General features: G+C 40.1%; 1 protein-coding gene across 3 annotated transcripts in view; it reads left to right on the top strand.

Annotated features, from left to right (window-relative positions):
• The window catches only part of CERS6 (ceramide synthase 6), a 334,471-nt gene that overhangs the window by 74,964 nt on the left and 238,726 nt on the right, over positions 1–20,781 (top strand). For all 3 annotated transcript variants that reach the window (XM_021075470.1, XM_021075469.1, XM_021075471.1), the window contains exon 2: positions 19,918–20,023. In XM_021075470.1, coding sequence (XP_020931129.1) covers positions 19,918–20,023 — 106 coding nt within the window. The remainder of the gene's footprint in view (positions 1–19,917; positions 20,024–20,781) is intronic.

Consider the following 20,781-nt stretch of genomic DNA (forward strand, 5'->3'; position numbering starts at 1 on the left):
AATGACCTTCACGTTCTTTTATTTAATTGAGCTCTGATGTTTACTTGCAGATTTGGTTATTTCTCATAAATGGTCCCATCAAAGACTTTTGAGGGTTTAATACCATTATGTCCACTCACTGTGCTTTCTAATGACACCACTGGGGTTGTGGCTGAGGGCGGATTATAGTAAATCAAGAGATTACTAATCTTTAAAAAAAAAAAATAACATGGATCTACATCCATGACTTGGCTAAGCAAGGTTGCATTAAGAAAATGAAATGTCTGTCAAGGGGAAATGCATGTTTCCCAATCAGGAGCCAAGTGCATATTTTATTCTGTTTTCTCCTATTTACTCTGTATGAGTAAGCTGTGTTTTGCCTTTGCTGCCTTCAAAGTTGTCTCTACCTCTTATTTGAGCTGTCTTTGATTCTTATCTTGTAAGCTTATATCACTCTTTAGGTTTATATTCTGGCATTAAGAGGATATTCTCATGGAACTACAAGCAGCTCTTAGACCAACTGGAAGTACAAGATGAAGAGCTCAAAAAAGAAAAGCTGATTATTAATAGCTCTTTAACCTTTTGGTGTGTTCTTTTTCTCACGCAAAGGGAAGGAAACCGGCATTTGCCTGCCTTACATGCCAAGTGTTTTACATCAGTGTCCCATTGACTTTCTGTGGCTCAGGTGATGTAATCATATCGCAGGAAAATGGGCTCAGGGTGATGAAATGATGGAGCCAACTATCTCACAGCTAGTTAGTGGTCCAATCAGGATTTGAACCCAGGACGGCCTGTCTCCAAAGCGGCTTGGCTTCTTTTTATATGGTGAGCCTTCCTAAAATAAAGAGCAGATTCTTTGGAATGTGGATATTCCTACATCATGTATCAGTGGTGAGACAGTAGAGGGCTTTGAATGGGAGAGGGAGAAAGTAACTGTCCTGGCCAATCAGAATCACTTTAGTTTCTTCTTCAACAGCCACCTCCCAACTCTGTATTAGCTGTGGTACAGAAATCGAATGAAGGTAGATGCCCAGTTGGCAGGAGCAGCCTCAGCTTGGAGGTTTGGAACATGTGAGAACACTCCGTGCTGATTATGGAACTATCATCTCTCAGCTCTAAACCTCATCCTTCTAATGTTTATGGCTTTGGGACTGAGGCTCTAAGATCCACCTATGCTCCTTTGCCAGCTCTTTCTCTATTGTTTCTGCCAATGTGGGGCGCTAGGGGGGCCGGCAGGGCTGGAGGAGAGGCTGGAAGAGAGAGCCCAGACCTGCTTTTCCTGTGTACTTCCTTTCTTGAAAGCGTCACTTCAGCAGTGGTTCTTCACCCAGTAGAAGTAGTTGATCTTCAGCAGTTGATTCTGGTTTCTTATTTGCCCCCCTCCCCACCCCCACATTCCTAGAAGCAGCTGTGTTACATCCCCCTCAGAGGCATCATCCCCAACTTGGGGCTGCCCCCACTCTAGGTGTCTGGGTCCAGCCCTTTGGGGTCCCTTCCCAGCTTCTGCTCTCGGCCTACCCCCACCCCCCAGGGCTCTTGGCTGCTCTTACTTCCCCTGTGACATCTCAGGATCACCTTTGTGTCTTTCAGTTCTCCTCCCCCAATTTATCTCCTTTCTTGTATTAAATTCTCCCTGTTAAAATAACTTGCAGTTCCTTTTTTCCTGACCAGATCTTCATGGACGCACTTTCTTTCAGCGAAAACTCCTAAGCTGGAGTGAAGTGTGGTGGCAACACACACTACCCACTGCTGACGTGAGGGATTTATAGACAAGTTCCATTAGGCTCATATTTTTCCCGCACAGTTCTGTCCTGGGACATCATGTTAACTGCGAGAAAGGAATAGGAAAAGGTAGCCCACTGAGAGAAGCTGTCTATCCTAGAATTCCATTGGCCTCTGGGTTTGGGGACATTTTTTCTGGGTCTTAGTTTTCTCAGCTGTAAAGTTTCAGTAATATTAGTTACAAAGTCAGGTTGAAGTTCAGAGAGTCAAGGTTCTTGTGACAAGTATAAGGCCTTGGATGAAAGTCAGCTATTATGATCCAGTAAATATTATAATGCTGTCATTGGACTCAATCTGTCTGTGAGAAGGAGTTTGCCAAGGCGGTAGGAGTCTTGGAGCGATAATTGGGTGGGGGCTGTGAGGGCTGATGGAGACCAGTCGCTGAAGACCCACCTCTGTCCTGGCACCATGATCAGTGCTCTACAAGTACTGTCATTCAACTTCTACTGTTTTATAGACAGAAATACTTCTGCTGATGTTGAGAGTCAACCTTCTTCATTATTCTCCATTCTTGTCCGTGTGTGAAGGGCACAGTCCATTCTGTTTTTCACAGTTGTCTTTGCTTGTGAAACAGGTATAGGATAGGCAGTTGGTGTTAAAATTGATTCTTTTTCTGGGGGAGTGTTTGGCATATGGGTAGGTCATGCACTTAAATGAAAGAAGCTTTTGGGAAACTCCTTCATGAACTGCTCACTCTGTTTTGAAATTTTGTAATGTTACTGTGTTATTGCTAATTCACCATTGAGCTAAAGGGCACTGTCCTTGTTTACCTCTCCACACATCCAGGAATCTTCAGTGGGGACCGGGGCTTAAACCAGGCATTGTTCAATGACCAAAATTTGTGGTTTTGAGGCACCAGTGGACAATCCTTGTGGTTCTGATATCTGGACCCAAAGAAACGGTCACAGACCTATGAACATGTGTGGCCAATTAAAAACAGAAATATTGGAGAGTGCAGTTCTCAGAAGAGAATAAGAAGGGTCTCTGTTGCATGCGCCTTTTACTCCTTCATTTTTAGTTGATGTCACTAAAACATTGAGCTCTTTTCCTCTTTTGTGAAACAGTCATAATAAAATCTGTTTTCTTATCCCTTGGAGATATTTTGAAGATTGACTGAGATGAAGTGTAAAAGTGCTTGGTGAATTGTAAGGCACCCGGCAAATGTAAGGAATTAAAGGATTAATGCATTACAGGAAGGCTTGGAACTCTCCCAGACCTAACATTTAGCTTGAGGGCCAATTTTGAGGCAAATCTACCAGTAACAAGGTCTTGTAAGACAATCTGTCAGCAGACCTTGAAGGCCTGCTTCTTGCACCTCGGCTTTCCTCGGCTGGTCCTCTGCAGAAGATGAGTGAGTGATAAAGGATGCCTAGACCCCGCCACAGAGTGAGGATGAGGTCAGTGGCAAGGAAGGTGTCTGATGGGTACAGTTAAAGGGAACTCTGAGGCACTCTGGCAGAGCTCTTGGTTTCTGCTCTGTGTCAAAAGCTGACAGATGTGCTGGAAGTGGCAGTTAGAGGTGGAGTTGCCGAAACTGCAGCAAGTAAGTTAAAAAAGGTACAGCTGACAGAGTGACAAATTCTGTGAGGGTGCAGGAATATCTCCTCAGTGAGAGGTTCAGAAAGTATCATTCTCAGTGTGCCAAGGAGAGCCGATTGAAAATAAAGCCTTCCTCCTACATGTACAATATTCCCCAAAGATTTTACAGACAATTGTGGTAATTTCATAAGCATCATAGTGCTATGAAAACATCCGCTTACTCCTGGTGATAATACCTTAAAGACTTTCCTGACCACAAAGGTATTTTTGTATAGAAATATACACTATTCCGTTTTTCTTCTTATAAATATCTTTAATGCCTTCTACATCTTATATTGTGCAAAATTCAGGGGCATTTTTTATTGTTTGAAAAAAAGACAATTTCTTTGATTATTTTGAACTTCATCTTGAATGGCTAGGTTTTATGTTTCTGGAACTCATGGTGAAAGAGCTGAAGTCTAGAGTTTTTGTTTATTTTTTCAGAATCCTGGAAATGCAGAGCAAGCAGAGGCAGTTTTGACACTTCTCAAGTCAACTTGGGCTTTCCAAGGATCTCAGCTTTCAGTTGGTGGCACTCAGCCTTCTAGTCTCTGATCTGCACCTCTGATGACGTTGGAGTGGACTTGACTGACAGGTCCCTTTACTACAGCTTTTTACAATCTGGCTGTAATTTTTCAGCAGCCTCTTGTGAATATTTTTTAACAACAGCAACAACAACAACAACAACAATAAAAACAACAACAACAACAAAGTCTTTGCCCATGATTATTTATTAATGAAAGAGGCCCATTGTCTAAGGATTCCTTCTACTCCCTTAAGTAATAGAATAAAGTAAGATTCAGAAAAGAATCCTTAAAATACTAAAAAAATAAAAATCTAAAGTTAGAATAGAAAAAGATGAATGAGGAAAGGTTTATGAGATTCAGGCTGTTTATTCTTGAAGCAGGAGGAATGCAGGATGATTTAATGAGTGTTTTCAAATACTTGAGGAAGTTATTGACTGTACTGTCTCTCTCCAATGGGCTGAGAGAAGAGGAAATAGGTTTATATTTCAGCTCAAAAGAATGATACAGGAAGACCATTTTTGAGTCACGCGTGATGAAAAGCTAAAATAGGATACCAAGGGAAGACTTTTTTTTCCTACTTTTTATTTTGAAATAATTATAGAATCTATAATTATAGATTATAGATTCACAGGAAATTGCAAAGAAATGTAGTTCATGCTCAAAAGAAGTTTTTGAATGACTGCTTTAGAAAGAAAGTGTGGCTTGGAAGAGGGAGGCTGGACCAAGCAACATAGTTAAGCTCTTAAATTTTCTTGTTCTTTCATGAATCTTTGCCATCCTTGTGTTCTTCCCCAAACAAGTTTCCTTCCTACTAGAGATTACTGCCCAGCACAGACTATAGGTCCTTCTAATGTGCGAAATGTGTACCTCTTATAATGCCAATCTAAGATGAACCAGCATTTACCAAAAATTTCCCAAATGTTGAACACTGCACTGTGAGGTTTACATTCATTCTGTCAGTACTTACACATATTCTGTGAAGTAGGTTTTATTGTCTTCATTTCATAAATGTAACTGGGGTTCAGGAATATTAAACAGCTTTAAAACATTCTAAACTCAGAGCAGATTCATGTGGGATATGGACTGGCTCTAAAAAAATGTTCCTTTCTACCCGATGATGCTACCTAGAAAAGAAATTCATATTTTTTCCTAAGGAGAGAACTGTCTTCTGTCTGTACGCTGCTCTGTGTGCTGTCTTCCTCTGTCTCTGCCCTTGTCCCATTGGTCTCAAGATGTCAATGATTTAGAAATATTTCCCAACGTGAACAGAGTGTAATTCTGACTTTCATTGTCTGGATGAAGAAATAGAGAAGTTCTGTGGTATCTGAAGGCACAGGCAGAAACAGTTACTTTCTGGAGGCATCTCAAAACTCTCTCAGTGTGTTTAGTGAATGCGGGAAACATTTTTCTTGAAGTGATTTCCATTTCATATCTTTTGGTGTTCCTGTTGACTTGAATCTCATCCTTTTCTCAGCTTGACAAGGCACTGAAATGGCATTTTGTTTTTCTTCCACCTCTTCTTCTCTCCCTTGTCTCAGGCACAGTGGAGTCCTTTGCTTGAGGAGCTCCATGGAATTAACTGAATTGCAGCTGTCTTAGGGCTTTCCATGTTTGATTTTGAGGTTACTGAGGTTCTGAGTCTTACTTGGCATAGAGGTTATTGAGTTCCTCTCAATTTTAAAGATATTTATTTTTTATTTTTTGGAATTTAAAGTTTGGACTCTCATTTTAAGATGTTGAAAAACCTACGAAAGCATGAAAAAGAATGTTAAGGTAAGCCACAGTCCTATTATCTGGCAATAGCACATCTTCAGCTTCTTTTATATATTAGAGATTTGTCTGTGTATGCTAAGTGGTCGTCATATAAACATTATTATACCTCTTGTTTTTGAGCATTTTTCCATGTTATTAAATATTCAGTGAACACATTTAATTGCGGTTTACCTTTCAAATAAATATAAAGCATACACATGCCCAAACTTAAATAACACAGAAAATTATGAAATGCAAATTAAGCTTCCTAACCCCCTCCAAAATTATCACTGTTAACAATTTCTCACTACTCTTTCTGATAAAAGTGTTTTTTAAGTACACAAATGAATATTATAATTGTTGTGCTGTATGTTGCATTTTGCATTTACAATTGTGTCTTGAAGACATACCTTATTTTAACAATCTTACAGAATTCTATCATATGGATGGGCTGTATTTCACGTGGGTCCTTCTGATAAATACTGTTTCCTGTCTTTTTTGTTATTTCAGGCAGTACTACAATCAGCTTTCTTTTAAAAAATGCCAGTGTCCCTGGAGGGTAAATTTCTAGTAGAATATATAGCAGGTAACACCCACAGGGGTTTAGGCAGTTTGACAGTTCTCAAATGCTGGTAAATTGCTTTTCAAAGACTGCATCAGTTTGCACACGGAGGAATTTACCGGAGTACCTGTTTCTTCTTACTCTCGCCAGTATTGGAATTTATTAAAATTTCAAATTTTTTGCAAATGTTATGGGTGATAATGGTACAGTGTTGTTTTTTTTTTTTTATTTTCCCACTGTACAGCAAGGGGGTCAGGTTATCCTTACATGTATACATTGCAATTACAGTTTTTTCCCCCACCATTTCTTCTGTTGCAACATGAGTATCTAGGCATAGTTCTCAATGTTATTCAGCAGGATCTCCTTGTAAATCTATTCTAGGTTGTATCTGATAAGCCCATGCTCCCGATCCCTCCCACTCCCTCCCTCTCCCATCAGGCAACCACAAGTCTCTTCTCCAAGTCCATGATTTTCTTTTCTGAGGAGATGTTCATTTGTGCTGGATATTAGATTCCAGTTATAAGTGATATCATATGGTATTTGCCTTTGTCTTTCTGCTCATTTCACTCAGTATGAGATTCTCTACTTCCATCCATGTTGCTGCAAATGGCATTATGTCATCCTTTTTTATGGCTGAGTAGTATTCCATTGTGTATATATACCACGTCTTCCGAATCCAATCATCTACAATAGCCAGGACATGGAAACAACCCAAATGTCCATTGACAGATGATTGGTACAGTGTTTTGATATCAGCTGTTAAATAACTGAGCATGATCATCTTTTCATATGTTGATGGGTCATTGTTGCTCATTTCTGTGAACCATCCATTTATATTCTCTATGCAGTCTTTACTAAACCTCCATGAGCAGTTCACTGGCATTCTTGTCCTCCAAATCCTCACATTATCAGACCCAGCCTGAAGAGTATGAAATGGTATCTTTGCATTTTCCCGATGATGTTGAGTATCTTTGTATGTTTATTTTTTATTTTATTTTTTTGTCTTTTTAGGGCTGCACCTGCAGCATATGGAGGTTCCCAGGCTAGGGGTTGAATCGGAGCTGCAGCTGCCGGCCTACACCACAGCCACAGCAACGCGGGTTCTGAGCTGCACCTGCGACCTACACCACAGCTCACGGCAACACCAGATCCTTAACCGACTGAGCGAGGCCAGGGATTGAACCCATGTCCTCACAGATACTATTGGGTTCGTTAACGACTGAGCCATGATGAGAACTCCTATCTGTATGTTTATTGATATTTGTTTTCTTTTCTGGAGATTGTCTAACATGTTGGGACTTTGTCTAGAGTTTTTGTACTGCTAGAAAGAGTCCAATGGCTGTTTCCTGAGATGGTCTTCCAAAACAGCAGAAAATAAGAACATCATAAATTGATGTAACCATTAAATACCTAAATATATAATTTCTTAGAAGAAATATTCAAAATAGGAAAATAAAGCAGAATAAATATATAGTAATAAAATTATAGTATATATAGTGATAACATTTTTTAATGAAAATGTGGTAAACAAAGTATGAAAAACATGGCAGAGTATGGGAGAAGAGCAGCAGAAAAATGCTTAAACGCTGATAGTATTTATCTTTGGATGATGGCATTCCTGGTGATTTTATTCCATGTGCTTTTTGTTACTTTTATGTTTTCTTTTTTGTCTTTTGTCCTTTTAGGGCCACACTTGCAGCATATGGAGGTTCCCAGGCTAGGGGTCTAATTGGAGCTGTTGCTGCCAGCCTACACCAGAGCCACAGCAACATAGGATCTGAGCGGTGTCTGCAGCCTACACCACAGCTCACAGCAATGCTGGATCCTTAACCCACTGAGTGAGGCCAGGGATCGAACCCACAACCTCATGGTTCCTAGTCAGATTTGTTTCTGCTGTGCCAAGATGGGAACTCCACTTTTATGTTTTCTTTATTGTACATGACTTTTAAAATCCACAAAAGTTATAAAAATGAAACTTCAATGAAATCTTTTTTTTTTTTTGTCTTTTTTTAGCTATTTCTTGGGCCGCTCCCGCGGCATATGGAGGTTCCCAGGCTAGGGGTCGAATTGGAGCTGCAGCCACCGGCCTACGCCAGAGCCACAGCAACGCGGGATCCGAGCCGTGTCTGCAACCTACACCACAGCTCATGGCAACGCCGGATCGTTAACCCACTGAGCAAGGGCAGGGACCGAAGCTGCAACCTCATGGTTCCTAGTCGGATTCGTTAACCACTGCGCCATGACGGGAACTCCTGAAATCTTGATGACAGCTAGAGATTTTTTTGAGCTTTTGGAGATCATGAACTATTGTACAATTTATAATTGTCTTGGCCCCATGCATAATTCTCTCTCACTGCTAAGTTCATTATAATTTTATGAACCACACCACCTTTTCCCCACCTGGGTTTTATTGTTGTCCAGCGATGTAGGAAACACAGGAGAATGACAATGCTGAATTCCTCTGATAAAACATAATATCAGTTGTTATTTTTCAAACTTTATCCTATCACGTGCTTTTTTTATAGTTATGATTTTAGTATATAGTGCCTGCTTTTTAAAAGTACCATTCTATTATAAATTTTCATGGCCCCCAAAGTGATGTGTCCTTTTTAATAGCTATGTCATGTTTCATGGGGTCTTTGTACTCTAATTTATTTAAATATTACACGTTGGAGTCACCCTAGGGTTCTTGAATCTCTTTTCTTATTTATTTATACTCACCTCCCAGATGGTTTCATCAGTCTTGTGGCTTTATGTGCCATGTGTATGTTAATGACACCACGTTTGTGCCTCTAGCCCCAACCTCTCCTGAGTCCCAACTGCCTACTGGACATTTCCAGTTATAAGCCTAAGAGCCTGATAAGCCTAACTTCTTCCAAACTAACTCTGTCAATCAGGTATTCAGGCCAAAGACCTGTCGACATCTTTATTCATCTGTTCCTCTCTCATCCCAAAATCAGTCCAGTGAACGCTGTGGGCCTAACTTTCAAGACAGTCTGAGGACTTGATCATGTCTCATCACCTCTTTTGCCACCACTCCCTTTACGCCACTGTCATCTCTTGCCGGGATAACTGGAGAAACCCCCCAGTTGGCCTGGCTACTCCCCATCCTCCCTCCTCTTCTGTCTGTTCCCAAGAGAGGAGCTAGGGATTCTGGTAAAATATAGATCAGTCATTTCAGTTTTTGTCTTAGAGTCCTGCAGTGGCTTCCTGCCTCATTCAGGGTAAAAACCAAAATCCTTCAAATAGCCCCTAAGGTACTGTGATGTGGCTGCCTGTCACTCTGATGCCCTTTTCTCCTCTCACTCTTGCTAAGTCTGCCCTAGCCTCATTGGCCCTCAGGACATGCCTTCAACATCTCAGGCATACTCCTTCCTCAAGGCCTTCGCCCTTCACTGCTGTTCCTTCTAGAATGTTCTTCCTCTACTTGTCTTCTGAGTTGATTTCATTGCCTTCTTAGGAATCTTCTCACTTTCTCAAGGGCCTTCCCTGACCAGTCTGTTGTTCAGTCCCACCCCATCCTTCTCAGTAGGCTTTATTTTTCTCTCTAGTACTTTTCACTATCTTGCATCATGCTTCATTATTTTCCATCTGCCTTCCTCCCTGCTAGAATGTAAACTACACAAAAGCAGAGGTTTTGTTCACTGCTATATCCCCAGTGCTTAGAGCAGGGCTGAGGCATCATAGGTACTCAGTGAGTCATTTGTTAGTGAATCATAAAGCTGTTTACCATTTTCCCTATTATAAATGATGGTGCATGAAAATTTTTTAGCTTTCTAGTGTTTTTTTTTGTGTGTGACAGATTTCTTTATATAAATACCTAAAAGTGAGATTTCTGAGTGAGGGCCTTTGACTATATCACAATATTTTAACAGTGTTTTTTGTTTGTTTGTTTGTTTGTTTGTTTAACAGCTGCACCTGCGGCACATGGAAGTTCCCAGGCAAGGGACTGAATCTGAACTGCAGCTCTGACCTGTGCTGCAGCTGCGACAATGCTGGATCCTTTAACACACTGCATGAAACTGGGAATCTTATCCTGCACCTCTGCAGAGATCCAAGCTGTTGCAATCAGCTTCTTAACCCACTGCCACAGGGGGAATGTCAATTCCTTAACAGTGTCTTTTAAATCAACTTTTAATATTTTAGACAAAGGAGAAAATGTTGTTTTTATTAATAGATTATGTTAGGACTGACCAGGTCTAAAATCTTATCTAAGCTATTTAACCTTTAAGACTTTGAGCAGCTCTTTTAACCTCTTTGAAACTTAGTTTATATTTCTGTAAAATGGGACTAAAATTTACTTGGAAGAGGTTGTTGAGCTTAAAAAAAAATGAATAAAACATTGCAAAAGACTTGACACATTGTAACTGTCAATAAATAAACATGAGTTTCCTCTCTCCATAGTGGCCTTCTTTCCACTAAATGTTTTCTGAAGCAGTTTTATTTTAGAGTTGTCCAATACACAGTCCCACATATACACCTGATCACTCAGGCACATGCACACATGTAAAATCTAGACACACACCCACATAGATTTCAGTATCCAATCTGTACTGTTCTCATGAGTTTTACATTTTGAATACTTTGTGCCCCTAGCCATGGCACATCTATAACTGGTGGATAGTGGAGTTTCTGGAAGTACTGGTGATCAAGCAGGGGATTGAATCAGTCACCTCTCTTCATTCCTTCTTTCTTGAATGTTCACTTGTGTGTACTTAGGTTTCTTTCCAGCACAGTTTGGGGTGGGACGTTTGTTATTTAGCCTAATTTGGTTTAAATATTTAATCAGTTGTTAATTGGTCATGATTAATTTCAAAGACCTTCCAAGTACTTTTTTGTTTGTTTGTCTTATAATGGCCGCACATGTGACCCAAGCCATAGCTATGGCAATGCCGGATCCTTTAACCCATTGTGCCAGGCAGGAGATTGAATCTGCACCTCTGCAGCCACCCTAGATGCTGCAGGTTCCTAACCCATTGTGCCACTGGGGGAACTTCTTCCGAGTCCTTTTGTATTTACCAATATATTTACCATTTTTGATGTTTCCATTCTTTCCTGAGATCTAATCCTCCCTCTGATTTTCTCCCTTTCAGCCCAAATAACTCCCTGTAGTATTCTTGAAGCAGTGGTTTGGTGGCAGACAAATTCCCTTTATTTTCCTTTCACCTTTGTTCTTTGAAGGATGGTTTTAATGGATAAGGGATTTGGGGGTAATAGTTTTTTTGATTTTGTTTTTGCTTCTAACACCTTAAAGATGTTTCACTGTGATTGAGCTTCCATGATATCTGATGAGAAGTACTTTGTTTTTCAAATTATTGTTCATTGTATGTAATGTGCCATTTTGTCTGGTGACTTTCAATATTTCCTCTTTACCTTTGGTTTTTCTTTTAAATTAAATTTTATTTTTTTAAATTATTTCCCCAATACAATTTTGCTTTTCTACTGTACAGCATGGTGACCCAGTTACACATACATGTACACATTCTGTTTTCTCACATTATCATGCTCCATCATAAGTGACTAGACAGTGCTACACAGCAGGATCTCATTGCTAGTCCATTCCAAAGGCAATAGCTTCCAATCCACCCCACTCATTCCCCCTCCCCCTTGGCAACCACAAGTCCAAGTGCATGATTTTCTTTTCTGTGGAAAAGTTCATTTGTGCCCTATATTAGATTCCAGATATAAGTGATATCATATGGTATTTGTCTTTCTCTTTATGACTTTCTTCATTCAGTATGAGAGTCTCTAGTTCCATCCATGTTGCTGCAAATGGCATTATTTTGTTCTTTTTTATGGCTGAGTAGTATTCTATTGTGTATATATACCAATCCAATCATCTGTCAATGGACATTTGGGTGGTTTCCATGTCTTGGGTATTGTGAATATTGTGCAGTGAACACACGGGCGGATGTGTCTTTTTTTAAGGAAAGTTTCGTCTGGATATATGCTCAAGAGTGAGATTGCTGGGTCATGAGTTTGTGATTTTTGTTCAGGTTTTCCTTTTTTTGAATTTATCTATTTTGGAGGTTCTTGAGCATCTTAGATCTGTTTGCTTATGTCTTTTATCAGATTTGGGAAGTTATAGATTATTATTTCTTCTAATATTTTGTCTTCCCAGTCTGTTCTTTTTCCCTGAAATTCCAATTACACATATGTTAGCCTTTTTGAAATTGTTCCACAAATCTTCAGTGTCTGTTTCTTTATTTTTTTATTTATTTTTTTATTTTTTTCTTCTTATCTTTTGTCTTTTTTGTTGTTGTTGTTGTTGTTGTTGTTGTTGCTATTTCTTGGGCAGCTCCCGAGGCATATGGAGGTTCCCAGGCTAGGGGTTGAATCGGAGCTGTAGCCACCGGCCTACGCCAGAGCCACAGCAACGCGGGATCCGAGCCGCGTCTGCAACCTACACCACAGCTCACGGCAACGCCGGATCGTTAACCCACTGAGCAAGGGCAGGGACCGAACCCGCAACCTCATGGTTCCTAGTCGGATTTGTTAACCACTGCGCCACGACGGGAACTCCTTTTTTTCTTTTTCTTGCTCAGATTGCATGATTTCTATTGACCTATTTTGAAGTTCACTGAATGTCTTTGCATGTCTTTACCCCTAAAATTGGACCCTATTTTCCTCATTCTCTGTTAATATATTAGATTGTATTCTGGACATTGTGTATGTTATGTTGTAGACATTCTGTTTTTTTTTTTTTTTTTTTTTTTTTTTAACATTACTCTGAATAGTGTTGAGATGTTTTGTGTTAACAAGCAATTTACTCAGGTTCAAATTGTGGCCTGTAGTGCCTGCAGTCAGTGGACAGTGGCTTCAGTTTCCATTCAGGTCTTTAAACCTTATGTACAAGGTTTATGTACAAGCTCCTAGATGCTTTCAGTTTACCCTGTACATACAGGGTTCAGGGGTCAGCCAGAATCATGCTTTTTTTTTTTTGTTTGTTTTAAGAATCTTTGCTTCTTTTATGCTCAGAATTAGGGGTTAGCTTCCCTGGCTTTCCCCCTTTCACAGTTCTCTAGTCTCTCTGATTTCTCCAAGCTCTTTCCCTGGTCCCTGCAACTAGAAAGACAGTGTGTTTTCCTGTCAAAGCTTTATCTGCTGCTGTGATTGTCTGATCTCAGAGTCGAGCTGCAAACTAAATATATAAATAAATAAATGGAAGCTCACTCTCTGCTGGTTTCCTGCTCCAGCTTTTGACTTCTCTCCAAAATCTGCTTGCTTTTATTTTGTCTCCAGAGCCCTCAGGTAGTTTTGGGGTTTTTTTCGGGGTTGGGGGAGGGTCTGCATGTTGTGCAGAGTTTTTAAAGATGAAAAATCAACTTATCAGGAGCTTGTTTCTCCACATCAAAAACAGAATGCTTCTAATTATTTTTTAAATTGAAATCTTTACGGAGGTAGTTGTAGGTTGACACGCAGTTGTAAAAAGGAATCATATGTCCTTCCCCACTTACCCCCCAAGGGTGAGATTCTGTAAAACTATAGTGTGACATCACTACCAGGATATTGATATAATCTATTGAACTTACACAGATTTCCCCAATGATGCATTTGTGTGTGTGATTTGATTCACATATGTAGGTTTTGTGTGCCCACCACCAATAGCCATCCGACTTTGAAAAGTGTAGGAAATTGATTAAGAGTCAGAAGGACTAAAAGTCTCTGGCCATGCTCCCCACAGAATATGATCTCATGGTATTAAGTGATTAGACCTGACCTGTGCCTGTAAACATTTATTTATTTTTTATCAATGTCTTTTTTTTTTTTTTTGTCTTTTGTCTTTTTGTCTTTTGTTGTTGTTGTTGTTGTTGTTGCTATTTCTTGGGCCGCTCCCGCGGCATATGGAGGTTCCCAGGCTAGGGGTTGAATCGGAGCTGTAGCCACCGGCCTACGCCAGAGCCACAGCAACGCGGGATCCGAGCCGCACCTGCAACCTACACCACAGCTTACGGCAACGCCAGATCGTTAACCCACTGAGCAAGGGCAGGGACCGAACCCGCAACCTCATGGTTCCTAGTCAGATTCGTTAACCACTGCGCCACGACGGGAACTCCCGATGTCCTTTTTTCCACATTGTAAATTTGTTTGAGGGCAAGAATTATTTCATGTTTTGTGTATATCTTTAGGCCACCCCTGCCCAGAACTTACCTTGGTGCTCTGTGCAGAGACGTTCAATTCATGTTTAAAACACAAATACGTGTTGCTAAATGGAACTAAAAAGTAGGACTGTCTTAGGTGTTTCCTCTGCTTTTAAATGGAGACTGGTATTTTTCAAAGCTTATTATATTTACTTTCAAATATGTTATACTACATGAAAGTACTTCATAGGTGTTTGATCTTTTGAAGTTGGTGTTGCTGCCTTTGATAAAAAAGTAATTAGGTGAGCTTTTCCTTGTAGAGGCAGTCATCAAAGCTTGAAAGTACATATTCCCTTTCAACTATGATATGTGTAGGTACTGTGCCCCACCCTATGTCTGTCTTTCATTCTGTTTTTTTTCTCTCCTAAGATAACCCTGTGAAAGACAGCTTTTGTGAACTTACTCTCTTGGAGCCAGCAGTGGAAAAAAAAAAAAAAAAATCCAGCATTTTTCTAATGGACCAAGACAGTAGGTGATAAAATTATAGTAGTTTTGTAACTATATGGGTTTTATTTGGTACTTAATATGCTCTTTCTTTAGAAAAAAAAAAAAAAAAGGCTGGCAGCAATTCATAAATCCTTTGGAGAATAAACATAAAATTTATATATTTTCATAAAATCTGATATAAGATATATCACATATATTTTTATATATCACATACTACTTTTAGGAGGATAAAAATTATATCTTTTTCTTCTTTTGATTGGGATTTGAAATTGTTTTCTGCCTATCTGGTGAAATTTCTTAAATCTTGGAAATTAAGTGTTTGGCTCTCTGTACTGGATCAGTTAAAAAGAGAATGCCCAGCTGAGAGGCTGGTAGAGCCTACGTGATAACTCTGTGGGCAGCTTTGACTTCATAGGGTCAATGGAAATTATATAAACAGTATTTGAGCAGTCAGTCTCTTACCCTCTGCATCCCAAATGAAGATTCTGAGTAGATGTGGGTATTTAAGGGAGTTAAAATGTATGACCCATATGAGAAAAGTAGGAAGGGCACCTGCCATTGTATTTTAGCTTATTTTTTCATTCATTCATCCATCCATCAAATAATCATTGAGTTCCTGCAGTATTCTGGGCTTTTCATAAAAGTATTCTATGACATAGTTACTTCTTTCAAAGGAGTCCATCGGTTTGATTTATTTGGCATACCCATCATGGGCCATTTAAATGGTAAGGATCTTCAACTTTGAATTGAGTTAAATTCTTTTAAATTTGTCTGTCACTCCTCACCCCCCCCCCAAAGAACTGTCCCCCCGCAATCCTCAGATTTGGGACTTAGCCTGGTCGATAAATTAAGATGGGGAGCTGATGATAACGTTGACCTTCCTGGGAGAGAAATATCATGTCCTCTGCTTTCCTTCCCCTGGAGGTAGAGGCCACTCACCTCCATAAACCTCTCTGCAAAGCCGAGGGTGTAAAGCCTCATCGGGTTGAGGGGAATGAATGGGTTTGTATGCTAGGCTCCTTGGAGGTGGGGTCTTCTTTCACTAAAGCCATTCCAGCACCATGAGAGAGACCACAAACACAGGGAAGAGGGACACGCATATTCATACAACTCTCCCATGTGAAGTGTGGGCCCAGCACCCTAGAAGGCCATGGGAGTTGATAAGGGAGCTGGAAAGAGTTGGGCCCTGGGAGAAGGCCCTTGTGGATGGGCTCGGAACCTGAGGCATTGCTGGTGCGGATTCAGTGTAGACCCAAGCCAGGCCCGAGGCTTGATGATAAGGGTTACTACAATTTATTGCCCAAATGGGGAACACTCAAAAAATCATTGCAGCAGAATTTCAAACAGGGATGCTGTTGTCAGTAAGGGTGGTACCATGAATAATGATGCTGGGACAGTCAGACTGTGAGGGTAAACTGAGGTAGGCAGTTACTCTTCCTGATGGACCCTTGTCCTTTTTCAGTTGCCTGTCTTGGATTCTGGTTTCTTCTTTGCCTGGTACTTTCAGAACTTGTTGAGTATGCATGGCTTGTCACAGCATAGCTGAAGCTGAGTGGGTTACTGTACCCAGAGAGTCACAGTATGTAAATGCTATGGTGTGAAACCAAACACATGGCTCACAGCAAAGACTTTAGACAAAGAAACCATGTGACATTAGGTTTTAACAAATACATGCATTTTTTTTTTAAAATTTTATTTTCCCACTATACAGCAAGGGGGTCAGGTTATCCTTACAAATACATGCATTTGTATATATACACACCTTATATACTTATGTAATGATTATTATAATTTTTTACATATGAGGACACTGAGGTGCAGACAGATTAATTTCTGAAGCTCGGGCTCCTTAGGCAGATAGTTGCAGAGAAAATTCCCACCCTATCCTTTGGACATTGCTTTAAAAATATATTTACAGAGCATCTCATTTATATGATGATTTTTATTATCAAAATTTGATAAGTTCAATGATGAAAGCATATGCCATCCTTAAGATACTGTTATTAGTTCTTGAAATCTAAAGAAGTGTTTCTAAGAAGTGGTTTGAAGTTTAAAAAGAGGAGGGGTGAGGTGTAAAAAACATGTTTTTATTGGAAAACATACTAAAAGAACTTCTTTGAATGCTTTTGAATCATTTACTGGGAGATGATAGGAAAAGTTGTTTTTGAAGACATTCTGTTGAGTGGATTTCTTGACTCTCTTACTTGCCCTCTACTCATTGGTCTGGGGCACACAGAGAAGGTCTGTTAACTTGTCAAAAGCACTCACGACAATAGTAGCAGGAGTGAAAACATATTTCCAGAAGGTAGCCAGTTGATCAAATTTCTTGACCCTCTCCTGGGTATGCCTAGCATTGTCATGGCATATTCAGAGATGAAATGATCAACCTTTGCATTTAGACTCTTCCTTCTTTTGGGGCACGGACATGCCCACAGCATGTGGAAGTCCCTGGGCCAGGGACTGAACCTACATCGCATCCGTGACCCAGGCTGCTGCAGTGACATCATCAGATCCTTAACCTGCTGTGCCACAGGAGAACATCAGAAGAAGAGAGCAGATCATGTACTAGACCTGAAGGTTGTTACAAGGATGCTGATGACAAATTCCAAAAGGGAATCTGAACATAATGTTTCAAAGTTATGGGAATTGGAACACAGGGGAGAACTAGGGCGAAATCTAACAGGAAAGAGAAGAAGGTAGCCATTGGAAGTACTGATTTTGGCCTTTATACCAAATTAATCTTACTATTTTACCTTTTGTTTTTTTTTTTAACTTCTGCTGATCTCATGTCGTTTCACACCCCTGGTTATACCTAATGATGAAGAGGCAAATAAACACGAAGTAGGAAACTTTGTCAAAGAAATAAGTTCTGGACTTTCTTCTCTGATCATTGCCCATTACCCATCAAACTTTATTTATTTCCACTGGCTACATAGCTCCATGATGACCGTTCACAACAGTAATCTCTGTTAAATAACCCAGAGTTATTTTTTAAAATTTCATTTTTTTTTTAAAGAAGGTAGAGGTGTAGGTTATATGTTTTAGAAAACTTTACATTGAAAAGAATTCAGAGGAGTTCCCGTTGCACTCAGTGGGTTAAGAACCCAACATAGTGTCTGTGAGGATGCCGGTTCCATCCCTGGACATGCTCAGTGGATTAAGGATCCAGCATTGCTACAAGCCATGGTGTAGGTTACAGATGTGGCTTGGATTTGGAGTTGCTATGGCTGTGGTGTAGGCCAGCAGCTGCGGTTCCACTTTGATCCCTAGCCTGGGAACTTCCATAGCCACAGGTGTGGCCCTAAAAAGGACCAAAAAAAAAAAAAAAAAAAAAATTGAGAATGCCAAAATTTGGGAACACTCCAGTTTCTAGAATTATTTACTAGAAAAATGTGGTTATTCTTTCTTCCTAACTTCATCCCAGAGAGACCAGTGAAACAGATTTTATATTGTACTTTCTGTGTGTATCTTTCCTGGTTTGGGCTTCCATGTGCAGTACTCCATCTTCCTTTTTGGATAAATTTTTTTCTCTTTTCCTTGAACTAGGACCCAGTAGGAATAGATATGGTACCATGTATGTAAACTTCCTTAGTCTCACTTTTAAAAATTTCCTTCTTTGTCTGCTGTTCTTGAATCCCATTCACTAATATTAAAGGAGCTTCAGCTGGGATTTACTCATGGTATGTTTTGTATATGTATTAGTTGCTTTTGACCAACATTAAATTAATATGGGTAATACTTTCACATGATATTATTTGTATTTGTAGAAAATGTTAAATGTCACTACTGAAAAGGGACATTTATCATGCCTTAGTTCTTGAACATTTAGTCTAAAACAACTCTAATGCTTTTCTTTTAAAAAAAGTTTTAGAGGAGTTCCTGTCGTGGCTCAGTGGTTAACGAATCTGACTAGGAACCATGAGGTTGCAGGTTCGATCCCTGGCCTTGCTCAGTGGGTTAAGGATCCAGCATTGCCGTGAGCTGTGGTGTAGGTTGCAGATGCGGCTCGGATCCCTCATTGCTGTGGCTGTGGTGCAGGCTGGCAGCTTCAGCTCCGATTCGACCCCTAGCCTGGGAACCTCCATGTGCCACTAGAGCGGCCCTAGAAATGGCAAGAAGACAAAAAAAAAAAAAAAAAAAAAAAAGTTTTAGAGACAACGTCATGCCTTTGGGATCTCATGCCCTCTGCTTGCCTTCCTTCAGTGTCTCATTCACACATCCGACAGCCAGAAATTCAGCAATTCGGCCAAGTCTTCCTGTTCTTGACATAGTCGTTTGCTTAGGGTAAAAGCAGTGTAGCTGATGCTTACAATAATTTCAGACTTTTTGGCTTGGTTGGGACATCATGCTTTTTGACATCTTTCATTACTCCTTAGAAGAAAGCAAATAACCATAAAGCAGATAATTTTAAGAAGTCATAAGAAATTGGAGAACATCGAATACTCTTTTTCTTTTTTCTTTTTAGAGCCGCACCTGTGGCATATGGAAATTCCCAGGCTGGGGTCAAATTGGAGCTGTAGCTGCTGGCCTACACCACAGCCACAGCAACTCCAGATCCTACACGGCAGCTTGTGGCAAGGCCATATCCTTAACCCACTGAGCTGGGCCAGGGATCGAACCCACAACCTCATGGATACTAGTCAAGTTCTTAACCTGCTGAGACACAATAGGAACTCCCAGGACACTTTATAGAGACAAAAATGACCAGTTTTTTGACTAGCGTTAATCAAAAACATATTCCCTGTACATGTAATCAGATGGTTAGTAAACCCTTTCTCATAGTAAAAATGTAACTTGACTTGTCAATAAGAATATAAATTACATCATTTTAAAATCAAGATTTGTTTGGTTTACGCCTCTTGCTTATGCAGTTTTGTTTGTCGTTTGATAAGTCTTTCTATCTGTTCAGTCCCATTAGAACTTGAGAATCAGGTGGTTTAAATGTTTTAAAAGGATTTCTTGTTTATTGCTACTGTTGGGCGATTAAAGGAGAGAAAAAGAAATTAAATCTGCTTTATAGGTACCAACATATGCGTGTTGATGTCTACCCATAAAACCCTATCAACACTTTGGGACAATTGAGTAATATTTCACTGATGACATTGAGAAGAGCTATAAAAAGAATAACCTGCATTTTTTTCTTTTTTAGATTTGTAGCTAAACCATGTGCCATAGCCCTCAACATTCAGGCCAATGGACCACAAATTGCCCAGCCAAATGCCATTTTGGAAAAGGTCTTCACTGCAATTACAAAGGTACGCTTCTCTTTCTCTGGGATATGAATTGTCACGGCCTCTGTTCTCTATCTGAAATCATTCAGTTCCTTCTCTCATAGGTCTGAGAACTACTGTTTGACTCACTTCATGCTTGAAGGTGTACTCTTGGAAAGCACACAAGTGTTGTGACTAGACCTAAAAGGGCAGAAGCTGAATATACGTGGGCATGTGTGAGACCTGTTGGTTTACTGCCAAATTGATGCGAGAAACTTGTTTGGGAAGAATAGTCTAGATTAGAGAGTGATTGGGCTAATTCTGTGCCTCAGTCTCACGGGACCTGAAGCAGTACGTGTATATACCTGTTGGATGGGACTTTGTGGGGGCCACTGGTGGAGCTGCAGAATGTAATTAATGTAAGTATGAGAAAGTGTGCGCGTATGTTCTAGTGGTTGTGATACACAGGCAGGTGTGAACGAAAAAGGGAATGACTAAGGGAGAGAAGAGCTGCCCTATGAAGGCATGAAGAGCAAGAAACAGGAGAGTTATAAATTACAGATTCACTGTAGAGACGGTGGGAGAGGAGAGACTCATTCTGGTGAGTTAAAGTCCAAACCAGAGGTGGGAAGAGGAGGACAGGGCAGGGGAGGAAAAGATTGCCATTCGCTGCCAGCTGCTATCTCCTTAAGAACAAAAAGGGGAGGGAGAAGACAGAAGTCAGAAACCCTCAATCTCAGGTCATGAAAAAATTACAGCAGGAGTTTCCTGTCGTGACTCAGTGGAAATGAATCTGACTAGTA

The sequence above is a fragment of the Sus scrofa genome, chromosome 15, assembly GCF_000003025.6.
Source record: "Sus scrofa isolate TJ Tabasco breed Duroc chromosome 15, Sscrofa11.1, whole genome shotgun sequence".
Classification (NCBI taxonomy): Eukaryota; Metazoa; Chordata; class Mammalia; order Artiodactyla; family Suidae; genus Sus; species Sus scrofa.